The 26486-nt window shown below is 38.2% G+C and overlaps 1 protein-coding gene across 1 annotated transcript in view; it reads right to left on the bottom strand.

The window, feature by feature from the left end:
* Positions 1 to 26486, bottom strand: part of LAMA1 (laminin subunit alpha 1) — an 83837-nt gene that overhangs the window by 34205 nt on the left and 23146 nt on the right. The window contains exons 9-32 of the mRNA XM_058024531.1: positions 25808 to 25913; positions 25150 to 25310; positions 22163 to 22303; positions 21052 to 21225; positions 19241 to 19342; positions 18323 to 18534; positions 17062 to 17173; positions 16038 to 16148; positions 15151 to 15278; positions 14467 to 14553; positions 14006 to 14217; positions 13398 to 13504; positions 12282 to 12462; positions 10879 to 11015; positions 8060 to 8296; positions 6804 to 6947; positions 6277 to 6456; positions 5482 to 5667; positions 5239 to 5366; positions 4096 to 4216; positions 3770 to 3907; positions 1946 to 2067; positions 950 to 1036; positions 512 to 705 (exon numbers count right to left, since the gene is read on the bottom strand). Of these exons, the coding sequence (XP_057880514.1) occupies positions 512 to 705; positions 950 to 1036; positions 1946 to 2067; positions 3770 to 3907; positions 4096 to 4216; positions 5239 to 5366; positions 5482 to 5667; positions 6277 to 6456; positions 6804 to 6947; positions 8060 to 8296; positions 10879 to 11015; positions 12282 to 12462; positions 13398 to 13504; positions 14006 to 14217; positions 14467 to 14553; positions 15151 to 15278; positions 16038 to 16148; positions 17062 to 17173; positions 18323 to 18534; positions 19241 to 19342; positions 21052 to 21225; positions 22163 to 22303; positions 25150 to 25310; positions 25808 to 25913 (3508 nt within the window). The remainder of the gene's footprint in view (positions 1 to 511; positions 706 to 949; positions 1037 to 1945; positions 2068 to 3769; positions 3908 to 4095; positions 4217 to 5238; positions 5367 to 5481; positions 5668 to 6276; positions 6457 to 6803; positions 6948 to 8059; positions 8297 to 10878; positions 11016 to 12281; positions 12463 to 13397; positions 13505 to 14005; positions 14218 to 14466; positions 14554 to 15150; positions 15279 to 16037; positions 16149 to 17061; positions 17174 to 18322; positions 18535 to 19240; positions 19343 to 21051; positions 21226 to 22162; positions 22304 to 25149; positions 25311 to 25807; positions 25914 to 26486) is intronic.

Below are 26486 nucleotides of genomic sequence, written 5' to 3'. Positions count from 1 at the left end.
CATACCTGGTTGGTGGTCCCCATGTTCCTTCCCTCCTCCTCTCCCTCAGGTAAAAGGATGAGCAAACCATGCTGTTTGGAGAGTTGTGTTGGAGTTGTTGCTGGATTCAGAGGCCCGTGGGCCAGGAATAAAGCTCTGGATCAAAACCCTCCATCAGAACTGACGCCTTTACTTCATGACCACCTTAAAGCTTCTCCACCAGAGGTAAACCTGAGCTGCTGCATGCCTGGACTTGCCTCCAAGTGCCCAGCTGCAGCATCCAGCCGGCCAAAAGATTATCTCTGGGGTGAAATCACCACAGTGCCACTATTTGGTCAGTCAGCAAGGGCCAGACAAGCTCAGGCACGTCCCGTCTGGCTATATTGATAATTATTCCAATAGGTTTCTTTCCTTCACAGAAAGAACAGGGCCTGACATCATAAACCCATCCAGGGAATAACTACAGGCACATAAATACCACTGGAGCAGACCAGAGCCCCTTGGGAAAGTGAACAATTTAAAAAGCACCTACAGACACACTGGTCCTCCAGCAGAAGGTGCCTGGGCTCACACTCCTGGCAGAGCTGTCCTGCCACCCCCGGCTTGCAGAGGCACTGCCCGGTGGCACTGTCGCAATTCCCGTGAACGGAACCGCCCGGATTGCACTGGCACACACGGCAGCTGCCACCAGGGAGCTGGGGGGCACCGTAGTAGCCAGGGGAGCACCTACAGGGAGGAATGGCACACTGAACATCACAGGGAATTCATCATGACATCAGATGTTACATGTACTGACAGCTTGGGGTTGTTATTAATAGTTCAACAGTAACTAGCAAATCTCTCCAAATCCTTGAGCGCTCATTTATACACTTATTTATGAACACTGAATAATCTCAGTGCACATATGGCTCATATTAACCAAACTGCTCTGGGGAGTTGGGAATAAATTGGAACATCATGTGTAACTCACCTTTCACAGTACTGTCCTTCATATCCTGGGAGACAGGCATCACAGTGGTAATCATGAGCACCTTTCAGGACACAAGTGGGACTAAAGCTGGGGGAAGGATAAACAAATACCTGCTTCATATAAGACCATACAAGGACAGATAACACCTTCAGTCACGAGTTAAATACTGTAAGCAACAGCATCTTCTGTTTAATCTGATTGCATTTCTCTTGAATTTGTATTTTAAATTAGTTAAGTTTACTTTCCCAATGCAGCTCCATTACTGCAGAACATGCTAAGGCCCATTATTGCCTTCCTTTGAAAAGGTAAGACAATGTAAAATGGATGCTGTATGATATGGCTAATGCATGTGTTTAACTGAGACTTGCATGAAGACACCAGAATTGCTAGACTCTCATTCTGACTCAATTATACAAATGCAAACAACAAATATGCTTCTTAAGCTTCTGAAAAATAACAGCCTGTTAAGCATTTTGTCGTTCAAAATACAATGTTAACCGTGCCTCTACCAAACAAGCAGATGTATAAATTTCAGACAAAAGAGTGTTTGTTCTTCCCCATGGACTGATTTCATGAAAAGTTCCTGCATTGAGTGGGGATGGCTTGAATCTTTGTAAATACAAAAGTAGTGTTCTCTGAATGAAGGAGACTCACATTTGATACTAAACAATGTCACAGCAACTTTGCCAACTATCTGTAAAACAGTCTATGTGTCTGTTATAGTCTTAGAGAAAAAAAATTACTCATCTATCACCTAATCTTTTTATTTTAAAATTTCATACAGTTCAGTTCAGTTTCATACTAGTACAGCTCAGAATGCAAGCTCCATTTACTAAATAAAAATAGGCAGCATTCAAATGTATAAAAATTAAGGACACATAATAACCAACCCCTACTCTCATAGTGTAGGAGGAGCAGAAGGAGTAGGAGGTTGGACAAACAACACAAGAAATGGGAATGGTAAAATGTGCACTGGATTTAGTAAGTCCTGGTTACCTGACAGGGTTGGCTCTGGGACAAGCACAGGGAGAGCAATCATTGGCAGATCCAGTTACCTTCCCGTAGTAGCCTGGGGCACAAGCACTGCAGTAATCACCAACTGTGTTATCTCTGCAGTTCTGAGACACAAAATTCAGATGGTTTAAAACAACAATAAACAACAGGAATAACTTTATCTACTTTATCAATACATGTGTACAGTTTCCAACAATGATCTCTACATGTCACGACCCCCTGGTCAGCATTCTTTGAGTGAAAAAACTTTTTATGCAAACAGAATGCCAGCATATTTTCTCTTATGTGAATGCCCCTTCAGGCAGGCTGACCTAATTTCTTTTTTAAATTTCCATAAAGTCTATGTATTTTTACTACTATTAATCAACTCAGGTCAGGAAATCAGAGTACAAAACAAAAAATCCTAAAAAAAAAATCCAAAACAAAAAATCTAATCAAAAGAAAGAAATAAACAAACAAAAAGGAAAACTTAAACAGAATACCTCACTTTTCTGTTTCAGTATTTCAGCAAATGCTGAGGACTATCCCCAGCTAGGATTAACAGACACTACATTTTATTTTTCAAGAGTACTGATCAATAATCAGTGCTGTTAATATTTAAACACTAAATTGGTATTATAAACAATTTAACTGACCAGTCCCCTGAGTAAACAAAAACATTTTTCTGCTTTCCCTCTCCTTTTTTCTTTTAACTTTTCTTTCTTCTTATTCTGTATTTCATATACCTGCTAGTGTGTATTTTAGGTTGGTTGGTGAGGTAAACAGTAGCAACGCATCCTCCTATTTTATGGGAGCAGAAGTCAGGTGAAAACCAACTCTCTTGCCTTCTCCACTCAGCTGGAAATGTCTGAGCAGTAATCCCAAGACACAGATGACTTGCTAACAACCCTCAACAAGAAACTAAGAGGAAGAATGATGAATATTCACCTCTGTGAAAGACCTACGCATCTTAGCCTCGCAAAAGTGAGAACCTTAGTTCTTACTCATGAGACACATACTTGTGTACAAACCTGAAAGCAAAATAATGGCTTAGAAAAGCCTGAAGGACTAAAGAAACTCACTTAAAAACTAATTTCAAGAATGAATTCAGCAGAAGTCGACTTTGAATTAACCCAGTCACCACTGGAAAAATAAAGCAGCTGGGGGGAAATAATTAGAAAAAAATACTAAGCAATGCCAGGGAATGGGTTTAATATGTCTTATTTGGTTAGCTGAGAATTTGCTGTCCATGGCCTGTCAGCCCACAAGAGAGAGGAAATGTGTTAGTCATATGTGACCCATCTTTGCAGCCTTTGGGATAAAATGAGAAAAGTGAGCAAATCAACTTAGCTGAGGCATATCCCTACAATACTATAGTCTCTGTGCATTTTAAAAAAAGCCTCATTTAAAGCTGCCCAGAGGATTCTCTTCCTGAGAAAGAATTTACCTTTGATTTAAGTCTGTGGTGCAGAATGGCGTACTGCATCTTATTTTTTTTTTTGTGTGTGTGCCTAAGCGGACCTTGTCCAGAAGCCCAAAAAGTCTCACAGAAAAACAGACAAATTCAACCAATATAGAAATAATATTAAAATTTAAATTAAAATAATTAATGATTTTGAGTATGTTAATGCCCCAAAATCTTGCTAATTTTACTGAATGGAGCATAAGGGAAACTATTCAGATTTGCCATTTTTCAGAGTTGGGGGGAAAAAAAATCACAGTTTATCCAAGTAGTACAGCTGTATACTTCTCCTAAGAACTCCTTGGACAGGTCACTGCCATTTCCCTCAGGTGAAATCAATAGAAGAACGTGTAAGATCTACATACCAAGCACTTCCCAGTGTCAGGATCACAGGTTTCACTGTGGTTGTTGCACTGACATGGCACACAAGGCAATATCAGAGTGTGAGGCTCTCTTACACTGAATTCTGTATGCTTCCCCCTGTAGTATCCTGGAGCACAGCTCTAGTTGTAAGGGGAGTAAAGTAAAATTTTAAAGAAATTATCACAGCTATCAGCAGCAACAACAATTTTTAAAAGCAATAAAGTTGGGATTTTTGGTGGTTTTTTTTAATATTGGGGGTTTTTTTTGTTGTTTTTTTTTTTTACTTTCACACTATTAGACACACAAAAAAGACTCAAGGGCTCAGTACCTGGCAGGACAATCCAGTGTAACCAGCAGGACACCTACATTGCTCTACAAGATGAGCTGCAGGTCTGCCCAGATGCATTTCTTCAAACCTGACTGCAATTTCCATTGAGATATTTGCAATTCTAAAAGATATATGCAGAAGAGAGTGTGAACATCTTAAGAAGTATGAAAACAAGATCCAAAAACATTTTCAGGCTTTAAGGGCAGGGCTGCAATACATATTCTTCCATAATTTCCCATGCAAACATCTCAAAACCTGAAGATTTTTTACTTGTTTATGGAATTTAAGAATGTGCAACCAAACACAAGAAATGATTAAAAGTAATAAAGGCTGATCCCTCCCCTCTTGATCTCGAAGACTTCCCAAACCCACCATGCAAGGGTATGTAATTCTTCCTCAGAAATATTAGACAAATACATTTGTCCTGTGCCACAATTTTGGACAGAGCTAACAAAAAGATAATGGAGGGCATGTGAATCAAAAATAGCACAAAATCTGGAGGTGGAATCAGACTTCTTCAGAGCTGTGAAGACATAGAGACATTGGGTTTTCATTGGATGCATCTTTGCTTGTCTTGTTTGTTTCCAGATTGACAGATAAAAGGATGATATCCCAACCCCTCCCTCTCATTAGTAACAGTTCTGGACAAAATGGTAATAACATGCTACTATTCTGAGCTAGGACTATTTTATTACCACTGCCCAGAGTTTTTCAAGCTACAGGAGACACCTAGATCGATGCAAACCCAAGAACTCTGCGGACCATGTGCTTCAACTGATAAAAGAAACAGAAAATTCAACGTCCATAAAAATTAGATGGAAAATGAATATTTTAGAAAATATAAATTATTTAACTATATCATCAGTCCTGCAGAACAGTGCATCAGCCTGTTCTCCTTTGTGTGTTTTGCTATCAAAGTAAGCAGCAGAGTCATTTAGTGTTTCATAAAAGATAATTCAAGAGGGATTTTGCTGCAATTAAAAGTCATGACTTTTTTTGTCAGAGGAAGAGCAGAAGTCATAAATAGGAAATTGTAAATTTCTCTGAGGTAAGTCTTTATTGTATAGCTCAGTTTGGGCTATTTGTAAATTAAATCACAGTAAATGCAGTACAATAAATAAATGCAGTCAGAGGTTGCTTTACCTGCTTTGCTGTAATCCTTGGCCATAAGCTGCCTTGATAAGGATGTATTCAACATTGCTGAGCACAGACATGAAGTCAGAACGTAAGACAGGCTCGTCAGACACAGAGTTAAAATACTTCCAAGAATCCTAGGGAAAGACACCACATTTATTATTATTATTTATTTATTTATTTATTATTAAAACCAGGAACATTCATGTTTACTTCAAGGTAAGGCTGTGGTCCTGCTGTGTTTTGGCTTACCTCCTTCATTTCTACTTCCTTGTCAGTTCTCACTCCATTTTCTGGAGAAGGGATGTCGACATAGATGACCAACTTACTGGTGTGACCTCCTTTCATTAGAATCTGTGGCTCAAAATTTGAGGTTCCAAAGCCATCCAAAGCATAAAAGGCAACAGTATATCTCAGCTTCCCTCCGTAGGCCATGAGCTGTTTGGATTAAAAATTATAACTATTATTTATTCTACGGTCTGAGCTACAAGTTGAAAATATCTTAAAATCACCTGTACACTGGAAAACTGCCAGTCCATTGAAGAATTGGCAATAAAACATGAAAATTGACTTAAACTCAGTGGCTTTTCCACCAAGGTTAAATATATATTTCTAAAAAGCAGTCTTAGTTTCTTTAACTAGACCCTCTCAAGGTGTGTGCCCAATTTACATTCAAATCTTAAACAACAGAAAATTCCATGATCAATATACTGATTCTAGCATCAAAGTTAATTTTTTTTTTATGTTTCTAAAATGACAACAAATATATCCCTGTTTCTCCCACACAGAATCTGTGAAGTAATTAAATAGGAGTGTTACCAATTTATAGGGTCAAGAAAAATCTTATTAGGAAAGGGTAATGCAAACATATTATTTGTGCTTGCTGTATGAGAGTTCTGTCACTGAATAATTGCAATATTATGACCTACAAGAATAGAACTAACATAGAAATACGTTATGAAGATAAAGTTACTATTCTAAAGTAAAGGAGTGTCTATCAGACAACAAGGTTATCTACAAAGCATTCCAATTATGTAATGTTCTTACCTGGTCTCCCTGAAACTGCTCTGGCAACTTCCAGTAAAATGTTTCTGTATTTAAGTATTTTCTGACTATGGCAGCATCCAATAAAACATCAGGAAATTGTGAAAATACTCCTTCCACTGTTCCAGTCAGGTTACTTTGAGCTACTACATGCAGAATAGCCTGATCTGGAGTTAATGTTATCTGCAACACAAAGAGCAAAAGATTCATTCAAAAAAATATCCTGTTAACAATTTTAGCTGCTTTGAAACAGTCAATAATCCATCTTAAGAGTAATAAATGCCCAACCCAAAAAACTGGAAAACACACTTGATATTTACTTTTTTAAGAAGTGAAGAGAGAGACACAAGCTTCCAGAAATAAGAGTATGATCATTTACCACTTGCTTTCATTTCTGTTCTGACCTGTGCCACTGGCCCCATAAGCCAGTCAGGACACTCAGCCCAGTCCATTAAATGTGCACACCAGCATGATACCTAACATGAGGATAACAGCAAATTGTCTCTGTGTGATTATATTGCTTTACTTACAGGAATTCTCACATGGTCTTCTAGTTCTGAACAAGATGTGGACATCCCAAAACAGAAGCATGGAGTACATCCTAGTGCATTGTTAGCAGACAGTCCAAAAGTTCCAGGCTTACACTCACTGCATTGTAGACCAAAAACATTTTCCTGGAGGATATTAAAAAAAAAAAAAGTAATAGTACACTCATAATACTTCACTACCTAAATGAAAGATTATTAATTTTTGAAGAAAAACTAGTTGCTACATAAACCACATAGCAGAATATCAATTACTGTATGCAATCTGTTTTACCATGCAGTAAATTACTTTTTTCATTATTTTCCAATACTGTTTTGCTTTCCTTTTTAAAAAAAGAAAAAACAAAAATCCCCCAAAAAATCAAAAACCACACACACAAAACTCCCCTCAAACAACCACAGAACATTTAAGCTAAGCTCATATATTTGACTGTCTATCAAAAATTAGCAGCTATGTATTTCAACTCAAGACAGAATTTCCTCCCAATCCTGCATCTGGAAAATGAACTCTAAAAGCCAAATAAACTGCTCAGTATGAATAGGAATCAAGAGATCTATTCCCAAGTGTCTCTTTTTGCATTCAGTTCCCAATTGGTGAGCTGAACCTCAAGAAACACCCAAAACTACAGTCAATGCCCACTGGTACCTTTAACCAGAGACTGGACAGACACCTATGAAGGAATAAATTTGTTGTCTTGAAGTAAGTTTTCTATCCCTCAGTTTCTCAAGAAATGATTCCCATCTTGCCAAAAATATCCATACTATCTGTGTTTTTAATGTTTCCTTCCTATATACAAGAATATCAGAACTCACTATTAGCAATATATCTGAGTTATTCTTAAGCATTGTCTTTGGTTCCAGCAAAGGAAATTAATTCAAACTCGCAACACAAACGTATTTCAAAAAACACTGAGATTCTCCATTTAGTATTTATTTGTTTCTTCCTATCATTATAATTTGAATTTTTAAAAAAGCAGGCTACATCATCTGAACTAATGTGTTGTTCCCCAACCTAATAAAACCAAATGTGTACAAACAGAAAAACTTCAATGGTTTTGGATTTTTCCTGACTGATAGTAAGATCTGTCACAGGAAATTCTTTAGCAATGATCTAGGTGTACTCATAAATGATGGAGATTGCCTTTTGAAGTCCTTTCAGCCCTGTATCTTCCCTGACTTCAATGCAATCAATGTCTAGAAAGTACTAATGCTTTCCTAGAAGGGGCAGAAGGATTCAGTACCTTGCAGGTGCAGACACCAGTTTCTTCTTCACAACCACAAACTCCTTCGGGGCCATTACACGTCTCTGCTTTGGTTCCACTCAAATCACAGTCACAGGCAACACAGTCTGGGTAGTCCCTGTAGCCCAAGGCACACCTGGAACAGTCTCGCCCTCCAAATTCAGTTTTGCACTGGCATTGGCCTGTCAACACATCGCACTGGAGACTGGCTGAACCAGCGCCGCTACAGTTGCAAGCCTTAGCAGAAGAGAAGAAACGTTCATAAATAGCAAATCTTTAAAAAAAATTTTTTTACAAGTGAAACAGCACAATAAATTTTAAAATGACCCTTAAAACTCAATGTTTGCCAGCAAATACTGTACAATAATAAAAGGGAAGAAATTCCACACAGAAATGAAGTTGGTTTGTTTTTTAGCAAAGAATTGCATCTCCAGTAAACAGTGGATGGCAAAAAGTTAGAAGCTTTGTTGGCTCCCAAATATGGATTGGGAACCAAAGGAGTTGAAGGAATCTGTTCCAGAAAAAAAAAATATATCCAAAATACTTAATTTACAATACCAGTAATTGAGTACAGCAAGTAAATTAACTAATGTTGTATAAATGCTGAATGAAAGAAATCTGTACCATCATTTTATAAATATGACAGAAAGGAAAATGTTAAAACTAACATGCTGCTAAGATTTCAAGAGGTATTAATAGCTTCTGCATCATGCTCAAGCTACTTGTACTATTTGATGAAGAACCAAGAATCTCATTGCATCCCAAAGGTGGGAAGCTCAACATGCAGTGCAGCTCAGTACCAAAGGAAAACTGTTTCCTGACAGAGTGCATCCTTCATTATGCAATCAGTAATATGAAACTGGTATTACAAACATGCAAAGTGGGTGTACTTTATTTGTCATTCTTTTCTGAAGCAGTCTGGATTAGCCTTCACTCTTAATTTCTTATCTGTGGTTACTTCACAAATGCAGTTTTGGTCTGTGGTTATTTCTAACTGAACAGGCAAAAAGTACATTCCATCTATCACCATCTACTGAGCATTTTCAGTGAGTTATTTTGCTCATCAGCTCTCTTTGAGATGAAAAGCCTTTACCTTGCCAAGTCCTGCATGCCAAGACCCACAAGTTCCAGAAGAATTACTGTCTATCCTTCTGCATTCTTCATAATTTTGCTGGTTACCCACGGCACTCTTTGTATTAAGCAGTTTTTACTCTAGCATTGGGTACTATAATGCCTAGTTTAATACACTTTTTGGTCACACGGGTTGACAGTATCAGTAAAGGTCCACAGCTCTGAACATCAAACTCTAGGATAGTAATAATTTACATGTATTCAGTCTCTAGCTACTTGTGATAAAGATAAATAAAGACTCTAAGGTACAATGCACTGTAATCTAAACAAGACTACAGCTCTGCTACACTACTGCATCCAGAATTGGATACTAAATATCAAGAAAACCTCTAGAAACAGAGCCAGATGAAGTAACCACATATGCATTTCATGTTGCAAAACCAGACAGTCTGGGCTTCTCAGCATCTCCCCCATTTCATCCATGTAGAGGTCACACAAAGAGTCTCTCCCTGATTTGCCAGAAGACATTGCTCCTCATCTTAAACTACCGCATCTGACTATTCACCATAAGGTATATCCCTCTGTTGGGATTATTATCTGGAGATCATGTTACTGTTTGTTGCATCAAGAAGGAATCTAAAATACTTTGTAATATTTCACATTCATTACTGTGATGTTGCAAAAAAAAGGAATTATAAATAACCTAGAAAAACTGAGTAACTGCATATTAAATTGCCCCTGATGATTGGCAAGTGCTGTGGAATCACCCTATGAAATGAACACATCAAAGGAAATGCAGAAGGACCAGCACATTGTACTTGCAGTACCTTAGGTAAGAATGACAGTAAGCTGACAGCTAACAAAGCCATGGTTTAAAGACCAGTTGCCAACTATGTTACTATAAATCACTAAGATGGTTAACTCTGAAGACTTATTAGGACTACTTTGTCATCCTTACTCTAAAAAATTAAACAGAGAAAAAGGATACCAATTTGGCTGACACTTAAATACTTACTGCATGTAATGACAGACTTTGTCAAGTTGATTGTATTTGTGGTTTCTCCGCTGAAGTTACCCAATTACATTCATGTAATTGAGGCTTCTTAAAATCTCAACATTGATGAAATGTTTGGACCAATGCCATACCTGACAAGAATTTACTGCATAAACCTAAAGGCATAAATGGATGCTGTTCCTTGGATCTTCACTGACTTGGCATTTTATTGCTTAATCATAAGCATTAAGCTGAGATAATGGGAGCTACCAATGTTCCATCCATGAAACATTAACTACATTATACTATTGAAATTATAAATTTTCAGAAAAAATGCCTGCAGTAACTTTCAAGACACTTCCAATGTTCTTAAATCCACAATATTATCACTTACTGATTTGCACAGAAACTATGTTCCCAGCTGCCCCTTGCTGCTGTAAATCTGGTTTGTACCACCACTTAAACACCTAAATGTTAGAATACATAGAATACACACATCACAATTTCAATGTGAACTATACACCTATCCAGAATAAGCACTCTGACAGTACTTTCAAAGACAGCCCTCTTAGAAGGTTGCTCAATAAACATTGTGCCACCAGTTGTTTCGTTGTTTTTTGTTTTAATGTGAGCATGTTGCATTGACTTTGAGACAGAATAAAGATCATGGTTTTCAGAAAAAGAGTCCACTTCTGACATTTGTATAAGGCAAATTGTTTTTAACAGCCACGGCTTTTCACCCAGCCTACCATACCTTGCAACCAAGTTTAGGAGAGAGTCCCCAGTAATTTTCTTCGCAGAGTTCACACTTCTGTCCCTGAGTGTGAGGGGGACAAATGCATTGTCCAGAATCAGCATTACAGTTGTCCTGAGTATGGGCACAGTCACAGGCTGCAAGAGAAACAGGACCAAATGGAAACTTTATCCACACTTTACTACAGAGAAGAAATTCCAAGACTGCCAACAGTCTTACTTTTCTTATGGAGTATATTTGTCTGTTCTACTAGGAACTTCTTGCCATCCCTAATCACTGAGAAACAAATCATGACCACAGTGACATTTCATCTTTTTACTGGAAGCCTATTATTGCTGATTGACTTAGCTTATTTGGTGTTTCAAAAAGCAGAGCAGCACTTTCACAGGGGTATCAACACCACCAAATAAAGTTACTTTTGGAGTAGAGTATATTTGTAGGGAAACATTTCTATGACAGAGGACACAAAACTCATCAGGAGATAAGCTAATGTTCTCAAGCAGGTTCTCAAGGATTAATGCTCAATAATTGAATAACTGGGATGGATAACTATTTTTGTAATAACTAACTACTGCAGGATGCACTTGGCTATTTCAGAAACAAAATAATATTCCAGTTGAAAAGTAGAATTTCAGTGAAGTGATTTTATTAATCTCTTTGGTAACATTTAAGTATTTTCCAATAATGAAATGGTTAAAGGTATCCAAGAGATCTTTTATTCTTAGTATAGACAAAGAATATTAATTTCAAAACAATCTTATTACAATCTCATTGCATATTTCGTTTTAATGTACTGTTTGAGGCATTAAAATGTGGTTTTGTCTGGCTGGAGAAAAGGCAGGCATTCCTTTAGCTATACAGTATTGAAAAGGGCATCTTATTAACATGAAAAATTGGGTTTTGATGGCATATTCTCCTTTTTAGATGAACAATTTCTTCCTTATCATGACTAAAAATTGCATACATCCAGGTCATGATGGGAAAACAGAGCCAATGACTTCATATCAAAGTATGAAACACATATTTAAGATTTAAATGAAAGAAAAATAAAGTAAAAATCTTTAGGTGTAGATCTTTGCTTTCCCAACTGCAGAAAAAAAGGTTTCATTCTCTTTGAAGGACTGAAGGGTTTTGTAATAAAGAGACAAAGGCGCCATTGAGGATGTAATATTTCTCTCATGCACCCTTTATGAGTTATTTCATAGTCACCACCTTTTACAAAGAGCCACAGAGTGAGCAAAGAAACGTTTTGTTCCCTGGCTTAATCAAAGTATTAGTAGACCTTCCTACAGATTCTTCTGTATCGTCATCACAACAAGTGACCTTTGCCAGAGTTCAACATACAATATATTGCTGAAAGAAATTCCAGACAAACTCTGGGAGGGTCGTGGATTAGAGCTTACGTGTGCAGCCACCATCCTGGAATGCGTAAAAGCCATGAGCACAGCGATCACACTTCTCTCCAGCCACTCCTGGCACACAGTGACACTGCCCCTGATCACTGCAGTCCTCAGACACCGAGCCAAACTGACTGCAGTTGCAGGGAACACAGCCAAGCCCAGTAAGCAGCCCATAATACCCATTCTGTTGGAGAAGAAATAAATAGATTTGTACTGTTCCATAAATTTTTGAAAATGCTACAATATACACTCTTGTTTTCTCTTGTTTACTCCCCATGATATCTGACCTGCATGAATCTTGGCCAGCACTGTGTGACTGCTGTGGAAAGACTCCCTGGCATTGTCCTCACAGTTGCCAGCTATGAAGCAATATGCTCCGGAGTGAAAAACTCAACCCTGAAATGCTCTCATGGGCCTTAATCTCACAAGCAAGACACTATGTTTTGAAGCCTGATGTTATTTAATTTAAAGAATTGCATGAGGTGAGGGTGGGCTGTGCTGATCAAGCACAGACACCTCTGACTGTGAATGAATGCCTAAAACACTGACCCTGGGTGCATGTGTGCTCAAATTCATTCAGCTGGGCTGGCACAGAAGGCAGTAACTGGGCACAGACTTCCTGCTCTGGTCTCTGATGTAGTTCTACACTTAGCACAGACTGGAAACTGCTGGTTTGTATCACCAGTGAATATCTGCACGTTGCTATAACAGGCCTGCCTTTCAGCTGAATCCCTTGCTGGCATTCAGCCATGATGTATGTGTTATCACCAACCACATTTCTTCAGGTATTCCCCACTCAGACTTCATTCCACAGAAGCACAGCTCTAAGATCCCTTCAGGTTTGTTAACAGTGTTTGGTTTGGTTTTTCACTGCACACTGTCAGCACCAGCCTGAACAGCCCTACGCAGGAGGGTGCTGAGTCAATTACACAGCTTCACATGTGCAAGGAGCATATGCAGAGCAATTTCCAGCCACACAAACTTTGGTCTCCACTCCATAGGCCCTTCTCCCCCAAACCTATTTGCCGCTATTCTCTGTATCTGTTCAAATCACAATCTATAGATAAAGAGGAAGGCAAGAAAATCTATACATTAGCAAAAGGCAATATATCTGCTTACCAAGCATTTATCACATCTTTCTCCAATTACATTTGATTTGCAGGAGCAGACACCTGTCTCATGGTGACAAGTACTTGAAAGGGAACCATTCACATGGCAGGCACAGGCTTGTGTTCAGACAAAAAGAAACCAAATTTAAAAATTAGTCATGTGTATCTATAGGCATTCATTATTATACAGAATTAAAAACCTGGTATATGATGTGTTTCATCTGTTTATATCCCACAGATGCTAATATACCACAGAAATGCCTGTGAATTTGGACTAAAACTTAAAAACAAAACACCTCTGAATAGCTGTATTTGAAAAGATTTTTCTTCTAGCCCTATATGTGACATTAAGAAGTAGGAAATGTATCCAGCATGTCACTGGAGGGACAGTGTTAAGCAAACCAATAAGTTCCAGGGATACCAAGTATAAAACCTTAACGTAATACATTTCCCTCCCTCAGTCTAACCCAACCCCAGAGTTTTCAGCCTGCGCTTGCCAACTCACAACTTGAAGGTTATCTCTTTCAGCAAAGGTGCACATGTCCCCTTCCATTTTGCATATGAACACTAAATTTTTGTGTTCTTTAAATATTGAGAGTAATAAAAATAACAACTTACAACGACAGTTTTTGTCAATCACCGCATCCCCATAATAGCCATCAGCACACTTTTCACAGTGGTGACCCGCTGTGTTCCCCAGACATTTCAGGCACTGTCCTGTGAAGGGATCACAGTGGCCCTCTTCTTGAGGGTTCACATTGCCATTGCATTCACAAGGAGCACACGACTGTCCAGCCATAAGAGGATTCCCATAGTAACCATTAGCACACCTGCATCAGAATTTAAAAACTTTGTCAGCTGGAGTATGGTCATGTCATACACTCTCCTCACTGAAGGGAGTTTTTCCTGTTAAATTTTAATCTAAATTATCTCTATATTACAATGAAAGACTAAATAAGAAGGAAAATGTTATTAGGAATGTTCTGTACATGTGGTATGAACAATACAAGGAAGATAGGATGATGAACACTTAGTGATGGCAATGATATGGATGTTTCACCCAAAATTAGTGTACATACCTTTCACACTGAGAACCAGTATAGCCTGGAAGACATTTATCACAGACAATTCCACCTTCTTCACTCAGCTGGCAAGTGGGACTGAAACTATTAACAAAATTTATGGCAGCTGGTATCAATGCACAGAATCACAAGACTTCTGCAAACATTCAATATCCACCCTTCCTTGCACCTAACTATATAATGCTTATATATTGCCATTTTTCCTAGTTTATCAATGCTTTTAACATTACAATGTGTCAAAATAATAAACATATAATTTTAAAAAACTCTTGGGTTTTTTGTACTTTAAAAGCAAGATTTTAAAACTTCCTAAAAACTAGGCTCTCATTCTAGCAAAACAGTATATTGCTGTACTGAGTTCCTTTTTTTCAGATACAACACTTCTGTCCTTCTACTGTTTTCTGAAAAAACAAGGAAGATACCCATGACGCAAAGTTCAAGGACAGGTTGAATTATTGCTTTTATCCACCATGCAAAATCGTACCAGTTCACTCAGCCTGTCTTAGCCTAGTCTATATATTTAGACTGCCTCGAAAAATAATGCTTCTATGAGATATACACAAACAAAGATGAAGAAAAAAAATTCCTTTTCTTTCTCCTTCAGATGTCACGATATTTTTCTTTTTCTCACTTTCTGTTTTTGCTGAAGATGCAAAAGACAGTCTTGCATAAGAAGCTTACTTGTTTGCAGCAGAACTCAGAGGACATGCACAGGGCCGGCAGTCCTCAGCTGTTCCTTGGGATGGATTTCCATAGAAGCCAGGCAAGCACTGATCACAGAAAGGTCCTGTTGTGTTGTGTTGACAAGCCTGTGAGACATGGAAAAAATCTTTTTGTATTTTCTCTTGATGGTTTTTCGGCCCCTGAGAGACTTCTACACCAGTCTGCATGCAGCATGACATCCAAGGAAGCCATTCTTCAAGCCATGAAGAGCTGCCTAGAACTCTGAAAATAAGTGTTTGATTTTTTTTTCTGAGTTATGACAATCCTGATTGGTTTTTCCTACATTTTAGAATATACTTTATGAAACCAGCCACATGACTTATGCACATACTTAAATGTATTTCACATATTGCACACATTTGCAGTAACAAACTTATATAATTTTTACTGGTGTTTAGCCATTTTACTCCAGTAACCTTTAATTTTTAGAAGAGATCTGAGAGCTAAATTTTCTCTTCACAAGGTAATGTGCAATTTCCACTGTTGTTAGTCATGGAAGATGCACATATATCTGAAAACATATATTCACCGCTTAAATTGATTCTTTTCAGGAACCTGCAGCAAGCAAAATCAAGATTTTTATCAGCCAGTATATGATGACATTTTTGTATTAGTTCTGACTATGCCCCACTTGAAATGATAAACTGAAACAAATTGTTTATTGGAAAACACAATAATGGAGTCTTGAAACATACTCTGAACTAAACAATGAAAACCAACAAAAATAAACACTTGGTACCCACAGCTTGAAATTATGCTCACTGTCAACTTGTCTCCCACAGTCAAAATGCTCTCTTAACTCCCAAATAGATGCTTAAAACACAGAACTTTGCAGGATGACTTACAAAGCAAACACCGTGAATGTCACACTCAGTTGCATGCCCATTGCACTTGCAGGGCTGACAAATGCCCCCAAAGAGTATTCCATCCACACGGTAGTACCCAGGCAGACAGGACTGAAAAGGAATGAAGGGAGAAAAAGCAGTAGCATTATGTGTGCTGAAAATACACATCAAAACTTTTTCAGAGAGTGCACTTCCGACCACCCACCATCCAACCCTTTCACACTGTGGTAACTGAACACTCTTTCAACCCTGTTGATGTCTCTGTAGCTCTTTTCAAGTGGTTGTTTTTTACTTGCACTGGATAAAGGGGATAAGAATTGGCTCCATAAAACTTTGATTCATCCCTTTCTTCCCTGGAGGCATGAAAGTTAACTTTTGTGTGGTTTAATATGTGAAATTCCTTTTATTATTATGGGACAATACAAAAGATATTCTACCACCTCTGCAGAATCATTAACAATGCTACAGCACAATTTCAGTATTTTCATACTGAAATTATTTGTCAAAATAATTCCTGCTATTCTGCAATAGGACTGTGCCTCTCTAAATCTTCTATTTAGAGATACACAAGACACCACCTTGCACAATGCATTTCACCCTTGTGGGCTCTTCCAAAAGCTAGCATTCCTCCCTGCTAAGGTTCCTCATTGCCTCCATAAACTTAATGGCACGTAATAGGAATAAACTGAACATGATCCAGCTCCAGAAAAAATGCTACTAATGAGTAAGGTAAGCTCAAAATTGCTTCACAGAGCTTTAACAGCTGCTCCCTCTGAAACACTGTTATTCTGAAGCACATCATCATATTTTAGTGCCATGAAAAAGAATTCAAGCAATAAGTTTAAAATCCTGTTTAGAGTAGCTGAAAGAAAAGACCTTTGGGATTGCATAAAGTATAGTAGGCAGCAATTCACCACAGAACATACACTTTAATGGCAGTTTAACTAAAGGCAGCCTGCCTTTAAACCTAGATCCTTTACAATAGCAGATAATTTTGCATACACAAAACACTGTAAGAGGTTACCTCGCAGGATAATCCTGTGTAACCCTGAGGACATTCACAGAATTCCACATCTGGAGCTGAAGAAAGATCTATAACATTTGCACTTGCAGTATCCAGGGTCACAGAGTCCAGCCTAGGGTTAAGCAGGAAAACATCACAACATTTGTTTCCCCAGACTTGATCTTCAGCAGGACAGTTTCCTTCTGGGGAGGTAACTCTACTGAGCACTGCTCCCTGGCAGAGACAACCGAGGAACAGGCACAGATCTCTTTTCCAAGAAGTCTGTGATCATATTCTCATCACAGCATTTCCAGATGTCTCCTGTTATCATTATTGTTACTGGAAGAGACAACCTCCTCAGCCACAGGAGGTTGTCTTACACATTTTTGTAAGAAATCTTTACAAATATCTCATAAAGACAAACACTATCCCTAAATGAACATACATTTCACCAGAGTGGTGTGGGTGCACAAAGCAAATTTGGTATCAGTCCCTATGTTATTGACACAAAATGCTACCAAATGACAGAATATTCACAGAATATTTTGAGTTGAAAGGGACCATCAAAATCCAGCTCTTAAATAAATGGCCCATATGGGGATTTGAATCCATAACTTTAGTGTTATTAGTACCATGCTCTAATTAGGGAATGAGGAAGAAAGGTTGTCAGTGAGTGTAAGGAAATTAAGTAAATGATGAAGCTGATTCCCTTGAGAGCAATACAACTTTATTCCTGTATCTTGGAGAAGAGGTGAAACGAAGATCTGTAAGGTCTCACACAGATAGTACCAATGCTGCTTTGAGACTGTACAATGATCAGCTAATCCATTGCAGCCTAATTTTCCTATTAAGTACTCCCTTAGAGATGAGTCTCAGTAATATCCACAAACAAGCATCAAAAGAAATTACAATCAATATCTTTATTGATAGTTTTTAATAGTCAGTGATGGATTAACTTGCCACATACCCAAATAAGCATACTGTAGGGAGTTCTGGAGGCATTTCCCCCTAAAAAGGAGCCATTGTAATAAGGCTTTTATGCACTACTACTTTAAAGCAGAAGACAACATTGCTATCAGATATCTTTAAAATCAAATGTCCCTTACCACACACTCTATATGACTTGGGGACAAAAACTGGTCTTAAGAAAATTCAATAAACAACATTTTTTCTAGAAACTATTAATATAAAACTTCAGGAATACTGCCACTAAGAATCATGATTCATATACAGAAAAATAATAGAAGTATATACATTAACTTGAATATTTTACCTCACTTACCTGTACACCGCTTTTTTGGCAATGTTGTAGTTGGCTCTGATCAAAAGATGGGTCACATTTGCCAGAACAGTCATCAGCATTTCTCGGTCTATTGCCTTTTTTGTATTAAACTCTATGAAATTGTCTGCTACAAGTCTCACTGAATTAGAATACTCCTCATATGGCTGTAATGACAAGCCTGCTGCTCTTGTACTCAGAATCTGCCCGTTACCCTGAAATTGAAGGACAAGAGAAAATAGTTTCCTTATTTGCATGAAAATTTTATTAAGCAGTAACATTTAGTGTCAAATACACATCCGTGTAACACAGAGAAGAGGCAATCAAAATAAATTCCTTGCATTAGGAAAAAGTAAGTAAAAGGTCAACATTTTCTGTGGCTTCAAGACCACAATCCCATTCTCTCTCGGTTCAGAGACTTCAGAATTCTTTTGTAAAAGAATAAACTAAATTGCAAAAATCAAATGCCTCTATAAAACAGAATTTCCTTTTTCCTTTGTTCTATTGCTAAGTACATATAAAAAATTATGGTTTTGGAGATGCCTGGATTCATTATAGAGCCTTACATTTTAACTGCAATATAAATCTAGAAAAGTAAGCAATCTGCAAGCACACTCACCTCTTTCATAGGCATAAGTCTTTCCAGCTTATTGCAGTTTGTTTTGTAAACACAGCTTTGTACATTTGGTAATAAGCAACTCACCCATATACACACAGATTAAATTCTAGGTATTTAACATTTAAAATGAGTATGGTATGGATTAGATAATCAGAGAAATGAGTAGTAATAAAATTTTGATAGTGACATTTAGGGACTTGAAACTGGCAAAACTACTAGTATAGGAATATTATTTTATTTTTTAAGCCCTTCATAGATTCTTAATAACATCTGAATAGTAACAAGCTGAAAAAAAAACCCACCTGAATGATGACATCCACACTAGACACTATATCACTGTCCACACTTTCCATTGGAATGTCGTAAGATACTGTATACTTCAAGTCTCCACTAAAAGCTGTGAGCTGAAATAACAAAAAGCAAAGTCTTAACAACATGACAACCTCCACCTCCAGCTAACACAAAGAAATTACATGGGTCGGTACAATGTCCAAATTATAAGACAATTGTGGGATTACAAACACCACTTTGCAGAAAAAGTTTAACATGCCATGAGTGTCAGCACGGGGACAAGAGCTGGCTTGTTGCTGTGCAGGTGGTGAGAGCTAGCTCAAGGCTCTACAGGTGATTGAGATAAGTGCCCTCATTCAGTGAAACACTAACAGGACTCTGATCAGACAGTTGAGGTGTACACTATCATCCTAGCCAAGGGGCACAGCATGTGGGAGTTTTTCACATTCCATGCTCCACTTTTCAGGGTCCTTAGCCCCACATCTGCTGCTGACTACTACAAAGTAAGTTAACAAACAGACCTATATTAAATCAATAAGAAATCAGAATTTGAGTGAGTGTAGTCCTGTGCAAAATCTGCTCCTTAATGTTACACTTCTTACACTTGTTTTCATTTATTGTGTCACTATACTAATAATAAACACAGCTGCACGGGCAGAGAGAGTGGAAGAATTCAAAAAAAGACTGGATGTGGCACTTGCTGCCATGATCTAGTTGAACAGTTAGAACATCGGCTGGACTAGATGATCTTATAGGTCTCTTCCAGTCTTGAAAATTCTGTGATTCTGTGATTCTGTGTGACTGAAAATAATTACAGGTAAAGCTGCAAGGATCTCCTCTGCTCACCACTGGTGACGCCACAGCTGGAGCTCTGACTCCAGTTCTGGGCCTCCCAGCACTAGAGAGAGGTGGACATACTGGAAAGAGTCCAGCAAAGGGCCACTAAATGATCAAGAGCCTGAAGTATCTTTCATACGAGGAAAGACCAAGAGTAGCAGGACTGCCCCACCTACAAAAGGCTCAGAGAGATCTTATCTATATATACAAACTCCTTAAGAGAGGGTGCAAAGATGATGGAGCTTGGCTCTTTTCAGTGGCGCACAGTGCCAGGAAAGGAGGCAATGACCACAACCTGAAATACAGGAGGTTCCTGCTGAACATCAGGAAACATTTATTGTGAGGGTGCCCAAGCAGTGGCACAGGTTGCTCAGAGAGGTTGTGGAGACGCCATCGTTGGAGATACTCAGAAGTAGCTCTTTGATTATGGTACTGGTTAATCTGTTCTAGGTGTCCTTGCTTGAGTACAGAGTTTGATATACAGAGCAAGATAACCCCCAGAGGTCCCTTCCAACCTCAAATATTCTATGATTCTGCTGCAAAAACCAGGAGACCCAGAGCTTTAGCTAGTAAACAGGGAAAAAATTAAACACTAGTTATTTGGAAACAAAAGATGGATAAGAAGCAGGCAAGAGATTTTAATGGTTCCATCTGTTCCACTATGACTGGACATTAGGGTATAAGTTTTGGGATAGGAATCAAGTGCATGGGAAATGTGAGCATATAAATCAGTAACAGTCAAGAGATATTATATTGTTTCAAGGATAGGAAGGAAAGGAAGTGAAGAGATGAATGAACTCAAAGTGCAAAAAGAGAGTACTAGGAATGTCTGCACAGGAACATTCTCATTTAAAAAGCAGAGATACAGTGAGAAGTTTGGTAATACTGAATGCAAGCTTTAATGTGCCAGATTTAATTACAGAAACTATATATTTAGAACAATAGAACCTATGAAGGAGTTTTGACTTCTTAGCTGAGTACTTACTTTATTTCCTAGATATGCCTCAGGTGCTGACCAGTAATAAGTATTTTTCAGTACTTTCACAGCCTCAGTGTTGTTAATGCTTATTTGATGGGGTCCATCAAATTGGCTTCGCTGAGGCTGCACACTCCTTGCCTTGTACAGATCAGTAACAAGCCATCCAGTCATGTCTGAAATCTGCAAAAATAGTAATACTAATGAAAGTCAGGCAGTTGTGTCACTGAGAAAGCATTCACCTCTTCCAAGATATTCATTCAAACTGATGGATGTAGAGCACTTCCATTAGCCAAGTTGACACCAACACATGTAAATATGCCACTTCAGACTAGGATGGTCTCCACCTCTCTATTCAATAGGAACAAAAATATAATGAGTGTGATTTTCATCCTTCCAACAAAATTAACATTACACCTATGCAGCTCCCTGAGACTGAAACACAGAATTTCAAAGGCTTCAAGGCCAACTGTCCCCATTTATAGATAGGGCTGAGCTGAGGAAAGCAAAAACTACAGCCCCAGAAGAGGGACCAAGATGACAGAACTTTGTTCTTCTCACAGAGAGAGTTTTATTCAATCATCTTAGAATTTCAGTCAATTTGATATGTTTTCCTCCCTTTTTGTTGCACACAAAACAGGAGACCAAAGTGTAGCTAGCTGTGCAAAGATGCATAAGGAAAAATCCTTATGGGTGGAAAAGAGTGACCCCAAAGCCCCATAACTCAAGAACTGTCTAATCAGAAAACAGTGATATTTATAAACACTGTTTGCTAAGAAACAATATTGGCCATATTGCCAAGCAAACAGGTTTGGATTTATCTCTTCAGCATGAAAAAAAACTTTAACAGTCAGAAAAAAATTCATTTTTCCAATGCATTATGGCAGTCTTCACTACTCAATGCTTCTGATATGACTGCAAGCCAGCAAGGCCAAAGACTGCACTGGGATGAGTTGCTGACTACCTCAGAGCTGCCCAATGATACTGGAAATCCATTCCTCTGTAAGGAGACACACACCAGAATTTGAAGCTAACTTGGGCACACGTCAAAGAGAAATATAGTACATTTTGCAGCTACTTGAAGCAAGAATATTAGGTCATGGACATAACATTTACATACCTGACTGATGGGCCATGTAAGACTGTCACAGACATCAGAAACACCAAAGCAAAAACACTCTGTGCAGCCCTGAGGATTTCTTTCTTGCAAATTGTAGAATCCTGGTTTACAGAGATCACAGTTTTCACCTTCTACATTTTCCTGTCAAAGGCATATAACATTTGGTTCACATCAGCATTATTATGGTAACAAATACCATGGATTAGGTGGGATTTAGGCATAACAGCATTCAGAAGGTTGTAAAAGAAAACACATTTCAGCACAGCAGGATTATTGAATAAGACTCAGAGCTTTAAAACTGAAACTGATTGGAAAAATTCATCAGAATCTGCCAGTTCATCAAAATCTAAACAAGCCCCAGCAAGGGTTCTATTGCAGTAAAATTTCAACACACAGGCAGGGTTTGAAAAGCTTCTGCCAGCTTGCCAGTCTACTTCTCTTGTAGCTTGACTTTGTAGATTGCTCTGGAGAAAGATCTCACTTTTCTGAATGCAGATTACCTTTCATATATCTTACCAGACAGAATCCAGAAAGTTCACCTTTAAGGCCAGGCTCTAGGAGCCACCACAGCCAGAATAGTTTCTCAGCCATCTCTTAATATTTATGCTGTGATGCCCACTACTGCTGTCCTCTTCCTGGAACAGCACCACACTATGATAGCTGGCAACTCTTCCACCCAATACGCTCTGGCTAAGGTCCAGAAACTCCTGCTCCAGAAGTAGAGATGCTGCACTCCTTTAGCTCCTTTCATTCGTATTCTGCCATGCAAATTGGGTAGTTCAGAGCATACAGCTACAAACATCTTTCAATGCAGAATTTATAGGGGAAAAAAAATCTGAAACAGTGCACCCAGTATTCTGTTCTCATAAAATGTGTGCAGCAAATACATGACTATTTCTTTAAAAAAGTTTAGACAATTGCTGCTGACAAACAAACCAGCAGAGAAAATGTTTGATAACTACCCACAAAGCTGTGTAAATAGCGGACCTCCACGGCCATTTTCACACACTAAGATACAGAACATTTCCTATTGCCAGGGACAAGATTCTTATAATGTCCTAGCTTTGTATAGGACAAGACCTGAACACCACTCTCCAATCTCAACCTTTGCTTTCAATTATGAGAAAACTCCACTACAAAGGCAAAAAGAACTTTATAGAACACCTCACAAAGTTCCCTGACACATATAGTTAGGACACTAAGACTGCAAGCATCCTATGAAGAACAACTATCTTACTGTTTTGAAGATGCCTATACAAGCTCTGCATTGCCATGTGAAATGCAAAGCCTGTGGACCAAAATCGGATTCCAGAAGCAGTTACCAGGGTACCTTCACTTCAGTCACAAGAATCACTCCAGATTGCAGACTTATATCAGATCTGGTCCTATGGAGCATATTTCAGGCTTACCAGAGAGAAATCTGAGACTTCCAACTGTCTTTCCTGCTGGAACAGTGTTTGGCATGTCAAGATTACATAAAACCTCTCTACACAGCCAGATTATGTCTTTTTCTAAGCAAAGTGCAACCTGCGTTTGCAAAGCATATTAAAAACTTATGATCTCCAGTTCTGACGCAAAGGTTGAGGATGGCTCCTTCTATTTGCTCATATGCAAACTTGGGAAAAATCTCAGGCAAAGTGCCCCCTGAGATAATGAGAAGTTAAAATCATGAATTTTTACATGAATACTATTTGTATGCTCTTTTCAGCTTTTTTATTTCTCAGTCCTCAGAATGCATTTGGATCAAACATTTCACTGTCTAACATTATTAGACAGAAATTATTTATTTCTTAATGAAAAATAAAAATCTTACCCAATGACTGGAACTCAAGAGCTGTGTTCCAGGAAAGATCAAATATCACAAAATGCACTATATAAAAGAAGAATAGAGTCTGCAAAGACTTAGAAATCCTGTTTCCTTCATTTGATATTTGGAGCGCACAACTTTTCTCCTTTCATCTCCGTAGGTGGTCCACTGGCTGGTGACGCTCTCTGTGATCTGGCCTAAAAATTCTGTACACCAGGCTCATGCCCACAGCAGCACTGAAAAGGGGCAGTTTCTAGTCCAATTTATAAAAAAAATTTCACTAGTTATCTGCATTGGCTGATATAGTGCTACCCTGACTCAAAATCAGGCACTTCTCTCCTTTTGCACATTTAAATTGGCAATTTGAGCCATTTTGTTTTTCCACAGGGTTGTTATTTATATAGGTTTGATTTTTTTGGATCATATAAATTTTGCAGAAGGACTGAATTTTCAGAAGAATTGTCAAACATACTATGTTATCTTTGGCTCCTGTTTGCTATCATATTTGGCAACAAATACATAAACTGCTCCAATGTTTGGTTTAGAAAATTGAGTAACTTCTTTAAATATTAACACAGTTTTTTAATAAAATTCAATGGAATCTACAGCTGCAAGAAATTTTAAGAGGTTTGGATATTTACCAAAAAATAAAATGCTGCAAAACTGCTCCCTTTTTAAACATTTTTATGGTTTATATTTTGCAATTGAATAATTAAACCATATTTCATACATATGTCTAGTGCAAGTGTTCCAATAGTTCTTTCCAAATGCCTGCTGTTTCTTTAAACAAAGCAGATGTTTTAAACACAGTATTTGTTTACAAGCAATCAGTGGCTTTGAAGAGAAATATCAGCTCATTCCTAAAACCAAACCTAGCTAGGCATTCTCACTCTCTATGACTGCCTCACACACATACAGGTTTTATTTCATTTTAACATCAGTCTGGCCAATTATTATAGAAAATGTTGTATCAGTGACATACAGAACTATGCAACATAAATTACCATATTTTTCAGTACAGAGAATAATTAGTAGCTTTGAGTTCTAGGCTGTCAGGTGTACACCAGGTTACATCTTATAAAGGAAGTGATGTTCCCATTACTCAAGTAATTTCACTAATAAAAAGGAGTTAATAAACCAGAGATTCCATGTTGAACAAAAGTGGAAGTTTAGTACTCACTTTGCAAAGACAAGGCTCCATGCATGGATCTTCATTGATGCTCCCAGCCAGGCTGCAGTTACAACGCAGGCAGTTCGGGTAGCCCCGATACCCAAACGCACAGCGATCACATTTCTCTCCTGCATAACCTTCCCTGCACTGACATTGGCCTGGCCAAGTGCCTTGAGTAGCAAAAGTAGAGGGGGGGGGAAAAAAAAATCAGAGCAGGCAATAGGCTGGATTCAAGATGTGTCAGAGGGTACAAAAAACTTAGCATTCCTTTTTTATTACACTCCATGCCATATTCCGCAGATACTTGGTACAAGATGAGTCTCACCATCTATTTTTCACATTTAAAGAATCAAATGCACAGAAATTGCAGCAAAATGAATTTTGTTACAGCTGTAACAGCATTCACAAACAACAGTGTTAGATCGCAACACCTCACATTGTTTTAAACAGTAGGAGCCCGCAATCCCCACAGAACATGTTCAGGGACCTGACATATCTTAAAATCATGAAATTATGTTATGCCTCAGCCTCACCTTCTCAAAGATTTACCAGTGTTTTGAAGTGGTATCTAAAAGGCAGCCACTCAAAGGTAGATAGTATTCCCTCAACTTCAATGACCTCCAGCCAGACTGGAAGTTCAGGGAAAAGGCACTTGCTGTTTCCTTACCACGCTGGGAGTCAGAATGGTGCTCATCTTTAACACAGACAGAACTCAGAGAGCCAAAGGGGTCGCAGTCACAGGGATAGCAGGGGTGATCCTCATAGGGAGAAACCTGTAAAATAAAAGTTCACTGCCAAATTCTCAAATTATTAACTGGAAACAGTAAAGTTACATCTGTTTCCTGTCTTCAATCACCAAAGCTAAAATGAATAAAGACTGGAAAAAGATAATATGGGGCAATAGATAAAGGGAGTAGTCTAACTTTAGCAAGCAGAAGGATCAGGGGATTGCAGTCTACAAAAAGCTTAAATGTGGGAACAAAGGTTGATCTTCAATAGCACAAAGATATAGTGACTGCTAATGGCTGGAAGCTGAAGTCTGACACATTCAGCATAAATAGACTTTTTTTTTCAGTAACAGCAATTAACCACTGTGAAGGTTTGCCAAAAGATATGGAAATGTTTAAGACAAGAGTGGATGCTTTTTGCAAAGACATTCTGGTTCAAAGAGGAAGGAAATTAAAGAAATCCTTGGCTCTGTGTTCAATGGAAGGACAGTTTATCTTTTAATAAAGACTCATTCTGCCTTCATGATCTATAAATCTTTTAAATATAAGGCAGTGAAAATCATATGGCAATATTTTATTTTTTTGCAGGAAAACTGTCCTTTGAGGTGCTTCAGCTCT

This window comes from Melospiza georgiana, chromosome 1 (genome assembly GCF_028018845.1).
Source record: "Melospiza georgiana isolate bMelGeo1 chromosome 1, bMelGeo1.pri, whole genome shotgun sequence".
In the NCBI taxonomy this organism is placed as follows: Eukaryota; Metazoa; Chordata; class Aves; order Passeriformes; family Passerellidae; genus Melospiza; species Melospiza georgiana.
The sequence above is the reverse complement of the archived record's forward strand: the minus strand, read 5'-3'. Positions and strand labels throughout refer to the sequence as shown.